We start from the raw sequence: 6,614 nt of genomic DNA on the forward strand, positions 1-6,614 counted from the left end.
TGCAGCACTGTGGCTACCTGTGCACCACCATACTTCCCACCATGATGATAATGAACTAAACCTCAGAGCTGTAAGCTTAGCCTTAGTTAAACACTTTCATTTATAAGAGCTGCCATGATCATCATGGTGTCTCTTCACAGCCAAAAAATACTAAGACATACCATAGCAAACACTTGATCATGAGGTATGGGAAAAGAATTATGGGTTTGCTTGCAATATTAACCAGGAACTAAAGCTAAGTTTACACAGACTGCTGCAAATTCAAACAAGTTTTTAAAAGTTGACATTACTGATGATACAATGGAAGCTCAATAAAAATAAAACTCTCTGAAGGTAGAGTAGTAATTGCTCAATTTGTCCTATATTACAATAAAAATTATTTACTTACAGAGTAACCATTGATGAAAGGGAGAGATAATTAGTTCTAATATGAGAACCATAGGGGCACACTCTAACCAGGAACCCTAACCCAACAGTACTGACACTAAAGGAATGTTCTATTGACAGAATCCCACCCACCCCTCTGTGGAAGCTCAGCTCCACAGAAAGGCAAAATGTTGCCTTCTCTGACCAGCATGGCAGTCAGGGACCTGACACTTCCTCTGCAGCAAAGATCAGATTCAGGAAACGACTGCAAAGCAGGACATGACCATTTCCCTCAGAGCTCAGAGCAGGCAAACACCAACTCGGGTTACACACCCTCTAGAATAACACATGCATGCACAGGAGAGTAACCTCTGCCTTAAGTTTTTAAAGACTAGGCTCCATTAAGCTATGAATGAGATTGTGTTTTGCTTCACCTTTCAAACAAAAAGGCTTTTCAGCAAAGGAAGAGAATGGCAGTGAACAGTGACCCAGTATCTGGGTTCGGAGTGGTAAGGAGCAGGTCCATCCCTAGTAGAACTCCTCCACACCTGGAGACAGGGCTTCCCGGATGAAGTTCCAGTTCTTTCCTGCTTCCAGAGCTGCACACAACCTCAGGATGAGTTGAATGGAGTCAGATGGTTACTGTGTGTGTTATCGAAGCTCCGGCTGGGTTCTCAAGTCTCATTATTACCAGTGGAAAGGGATGGTACCTAACTCTAAAGGAATTATCCTTAACATTAACAATTATCACTTATTAAGCATTTTCTATATATGCTCTACAAATTCATTTATCCTTACTTTTTCCCTGAGAAATGAATATTTGTCTCATGTTTGGCAAGGACAGATTCAGAAAACTAGCTTGCTCAATTTCCTAGGTAGCAGAAGAGGGATTCAAATCTTAGCCTTTCCTTCCCCAAAGCCAAGGCTCCTAAAAGAATGTTGGTAGAATCAGTCTTTTGGTCTAGATTAGAAAGAGACAAGTACCTAAATAAATAAATAAGGTTGGTGACATCAGGGCACTCTTATGCCATTCACTGGTGGCACAGATTGGTTCTGTGAAACTGAAAATTTGCCAGAATCAAGTGAATAATATACTTGGCTCTACCTTTCTAGTAGGGAGATCACAGACAATTCTAGTGAGAATACCAAATATATATGTAGTTAGAAGCACTTCCTAAAATTACTGTTTCCTGTCTCCCTAAATTAGTTCCCAACAGAACTCATTTGATGATGCTAAGTCTATGGTGACAGAGATGATGCTCAGGGGTGAACGTCACCTTTAATTTAAGCAAACTTAAGGAATGCAGCCTTCACCTTTTCCCTATGCCTTTTAAGATAGTACTGAGGCGGTGGACTCAATAATGAGACTCATGTATAGCAGAGGAGGACTGCCTGGTCTGGCCTCAGTGGGAGAAGATGCGCGAGAGACTTGAGATTCCCGGGAGTGGGAAGACCTGGTGTGTGTGACATCCTCTTTGAGACAGGGGGACGCGGGGGAGGGGGGGTGGAGGAATGGGATGAGGAACTGTGGGAGGGGGGACCCAGAGGGAAGGGAGTGGCTGGATTGCAAAAAAAAAAATAATAATAAAAGTAATGTTTTTAAAAAACAAGAAATTACAGAAGCTGCACGATTAAGGTTAGCTTAGGATAAGGATCTTTAAAGCTAAATGGTTATGCAAAAAGTATTTTACGGTTTATCAATAAAGTCGTTTCTTGTTAAATATATCTTAAAATTTAACCTGTTCTAAATGAATAAAAGGATTGTAACTCCACACATTATGTAAGAATGGGTCACATCGTAAGTATTTTTGGACATTTTCTCTTTGTAAAATCACTGAATTGGGCCCAATGAGATTTAAATTATGAGGGTCTGGATTACATTTTAATCTCAGTTTACCCCACACAGAAAATTTGGCACATCTAGTAAACAGTGATGTTCAAGTTTTTAACAGCTGCCTCGGCAGTAAAACCCGTGGGAAAACTTTAAAGACTTGCAGACCACTGATCAAACCATGGCCTCAAATAAGCTTCACCAAGGAGTTCTCCAGGGAAAAAAGTTAATGCATGCATGCTCCTTAGGGGAACCACATTCTCCCAGGCTGGGAGCCTGGGGAGGCCTGGGAAGGAGGGGTTCTGAGAAGGCCTGGGAGCGCAGAGCCTAGAGCAAGCGCAGAGCGCGGGCACCTCCGCAGCCTCCAGCGCGAACCTCGCTCCAGCCAGCACATCCCAGGACAGTGGGGCACACCGCACCGCAAGGTCACCGCACTGAGGCGACTTTACATAATCTCCCGCCGAGCCGCCAAGCACCTGCGCGGCACCCTCCGTGCAGAGCCTGAGAGCTGCGGTGCAGGGACTAACTGCCTGGGAACCCGGGTGGGCGGCGAGCCGAGACAGCGGGGACAGAGAGCAGGGATGCCTGGGGAAGGGAGCTGGGGTCTGAGTGCTAGGGTGGCAGGGACCACAGGGACTCGGAGTGGGAAGAGGAAGCAGGGATGCAGCGGCCAGGGAGGAGACTCGCGGAGCGAGCACCGATCGGAGACAGGGAGCCGGTTATGGAGCCAGGCTGCCGTGCAGAGCCCCGCGGGGACCTGATCGGGACAGGGAGGGGTTACAGGGGAGGACGCCGTCTGTCTGTTGGTCTGCAGGGCCGCCCGTGGCGCACCTGCACGCGCCCTACCTGAGTGGCTTTGTGGAACTGCTTCTTCAGCCCTGCCACCGACATGATGGGATGCGGGAGGCTGCGCGGCCGGCAGCTGCAGATGCAGATGCAGATGCGGAGAGGCGGCTGGGGTCGCCGGGCCGCCGCTGGTCGTGCGGCCGCGGGAGCTGCTGGCGCGGGGGCGCGGCGCGGGACGCGGGCTTGTGCGGAGAGACACCCTGACGTCAGGGCGGGTGATGCGGCCTCTTAAAGGGGACGCGGGAAGCCCCGCCCAGGGCGCAAGCGGGAGGCAGGTGAGCGCGAGGAACCCCCGCACTGAGCGGGGACGACTGTCCCTCCACCGTCCGAAGCCTGAGCTGTCTTCAGCTGTGGGAGTCGTTCGTTCGTGGTTCTGGCAAAGGGATCACCGCCTTTGGGCAGTCTAGACTCAGGTGACCCAGCTCCCAGGTAGCCGCAGTGGCGCTGCCTGCGCACTGCCCTTGCCCTTTGAGCCTGGCCTCCCTGTGGTTGAAAAGCAGGGTGGCGGCTTATCTGGATCATGAATAAGTTATTGCTCATTTCATGCCCTGCCTTCACGCATGATTGGCCACCGAAAACATTTCTCTGCCTCGATTTTAATATCCCTTAAGCTTGTTTCACCTTAGGGAAATCCATCAACTTTTTTTTTTTTTTTTTTTTTCTGTTCTAGTACAACTTAACTACTTAAGATGAAGAGAGGTCCCTACAGTTTGACTGGAATACTGGAATGGAATTGATATGAGCTATAGCATATATTGATATGAGTAATAGCATTTAATCTTCTATTTTCAAAAGCAAAAATAAAAAAGCCGAATGCGAACTTGGCATTCACACGATTATCATGGAGATTTGAGGTTTTCTTTCTAACATTTTTATATAATGAGGAAAGGAAAAGCAGTAAGTTATACAAACACCATATAGGGACAAAGGGTGGATGGGACTGGGTGAAGGGCCCAGAGCAGCACCAGAAATCTGTGCTCTTATGAGCAGCCACTTCAAGTTTGTCTTATAAGGAAGAGCTTGTGGGAGAGTCTCAGATGCAGGCCACACCTGCATGTGTGGATCAAAGTGATGAGCCGCCAAGAGGAGAGTAATTACCAAGAATGTGGAAAGAATCAACAGGGCCTGGATTGGGTTCCTAGAAATACAGTTCCCCTCCCCCCTCCCCCCACCTCTACTGCCTCATGTAATGGAAGCCAGTAGACTTCTGCAGCTTAGGTAAAGATGAAAGGAAGAGCAGGTGCAAGGGGATTCTAGACACGGGTTGGGTACCACTCACCCTTGCTACTGTGAATCACAGCACAATAGAATATCGGAGCAGTGAGCAGACCCTTCCTGTCTGCAAAGCAAAGCAAAAGGAAGGAAGGGGTCTGTAGTCTTGTGGTCCTTGCTGCTGCCCAGACCTTCCAATGTGTGGTACTTGCTAATTTCTAAACTACCGTGGAACCGTAGAGGCATTGGGACAAACATTGGTTAGAGGATTTAGGCAGGAGGGACATGCTACTTCTTAATAATTCACCTTTGGGTATCAGGGCCACAGGGTTCTCTTCTCTCTGCCACAAATCTATGATGTGGTCTGAAATTTGCAACTTTGGTCTCAAGACATGAAAGAAGTGAAATGAGGACCTGCAGAGGCTCCTCGGAAACTTTGAGCACTTGCCGTAACCTTAAAATCTTAAAGCAAAGCTAGTCCCCGCCTTTCCTTGTCTCTTTGACTACTTACCTTCATAGCTTATGCTGCTAAAGATCAGAGGAACCACGTTGGGTTCTGCATAGAAAACTTCAAAGCACTTTGAACCTATCAGCTCTCACCTAGGTCTCATCTAAGTCAGGGATTCTATTTAAGCCCCAACTGTTAGCTATGAAAACCTTTGGGGTGTTGCCCCAGAAGAGAAGTGTTGAGCAGCTACTTTTGCAAGGCATCAAAGAAAGGGGTGTGAGGGGATGGTGCAGAAAGATGCCCACACATATAAATTGGCCCTTGAACCCCAAGGTCAGCCATTCTCAACCCTCCTAATGCTGCAATTCTTTAATACAGTTCCTCGTGTTGTGGTGACCCCTAACCATAAACTTCTTTTCTTTGCTGCTTCATAACTGTAATTTTGCTACTGAGATAAATCATTATGTAAATACCTGTGTTCTCCGGTGGTCATAGGCAACCTCTGTGAAAGGGCCATTCGATCCCAAAAGGGGTGGCAACCTACAGGTTGAGAAGCACTGCCCAAGTATTTCCAGGCCAATGATTCAAAAACCACTGTTTTATGTGCATATATCTAACTTTAATGTACAAGGAAAGTGCGCTTGGTGCTCAAAGGCACTCACATGGGAATTCTTCCACTGCAAAGGATCTGTAACTAAGTCTCAAAGCACAGTGTAGGCGGTGGTGGTTAGAATCAAAGGTCAGTAAGGAAGACCTTTGACGAACTCAACATTTTACCCTTTAGTCTCCCGAGATAAAAATCACTGTAAAAAAAATGGTAAATAAACCCAGATCAGCTCAAGAAAGGCCCAATTATGCGAATCCCCTACACAGTACCACCTCACTAATTGGGCAGTAAATTCATGGTCAGCAATAATTTCCTCACATCATTTATGCACTACTTCTCTCTGCATGATGGCAAAGCTTCCAGGAAATACCAGTCTGCTTGTGTGCACAGGGCTGATGCATCCCTGGTTACCTTTCATGGTGATATAGATCCCAGGAGGGAGGCAGATGGAAAGCTCCCACTTCCATCTTTCTCCCCGCTGACCCTGTTCACAGCCTCTGGCCAGCACAAGGGTAAACTGCTCCAGAATTCATGTGCAGCTCAGTGAGCACGTGAATCACAACAAGGCCAAGGCGTTCAGTCCTAGCTTCAGATCTTACAGCTGAGAAATTCGAGGTGACACAGGGCAGTGACTCACTCTTTTTCTACTACGGCCTCTAGCTACATGCAGGACAGCTGTGTCAGTGCCAAGTGTAGCCAGAGATGACTGGGTGAATGCATAGCCCTGTCACTGGTGCTACTTAAATCACAGGCTTAACACCCTTAGCCACATAGCCCTGTGAGCGGCGTGCTTGTGGATGCAATCTAGGAGCACGAGTGCTTGCCCAGAGTGGCAGGGCTAGCAACAGCTTCCTAGAAATGGGAAATCAAGGCCAAGGTCACCTTCATAACTCTGCTTCCAGAATTTCCCCCAAAAGCTACATAGCAAGGTATATATCTGCCTGGTCCCTTTGAGGTAAAACGTGAAAGTCTTATTCCTATAATTCAGCCTTCATCTCTCCAAAGCACAATGGGTATCTCCCTACAAAAGCTCCCTGCCTAAGCCCTATTAGGCTAGTCACAGAAGAAAGATGAAAAGATGAGACAGCCAAGTGAGTGACTCACACCAGTCCAAGGATACCTGACCAGCATGATATTCATCTTCTGATGCCTCAACATTCCTAGCCGACTGCCCCCTCCATTTCCTTGGCTTTGAAGCCTTTCCCCATCCTCTTCCTTTCTTGCCCTTTCCCCATTTTCTGAGCTTCAGGAATCAGGGTGTGAGCCTCTGCTGTGAACCTAGCCTAATGTGCATTTGTACACAT

General features: G+C 47.4%; 1 protein-coding gene across 1 annotated transcript in view; it reads right to left on the reverse strand.

The window, feature by feature from the left end:
- Sh3gl2 (SH3 domain containing GRB2 like 2, endophilin A1) overlaps positions 1-3,230 on the reverse strand; it is a 182,832-nt gene extending 179,602 nt beyond the window's left edge. The window contains exon 1 of the mRNA XM_021159749.3: positions 3,044-3,230. Within this exon, the coding sequence (XP_021015408.1) occupies positions 3,044-3,088 (45 nt within the window). The 5' untranslated portion in view covers positions 3,089-3,230. The remainder of the gene's footprint in view (positions 1-3,043) is intronic.
- Between the last annotated feature and the right edge of the window lie 3,384 nt (positions 3,231-6,614).

Source organism: Mus caroli, unplaced genomic scaffold (genome assembly GCF_978045245.1).
Source record: "Mus caroli unplaced genomic scaffold, Mus_caroli_1 scaffold_6, whole genome shotgun sequence".
NCBI lineage: Eukaryota > Metazoa > Chordata > Mammalia > Rodentia > Muridae > Mus > Mus caroli.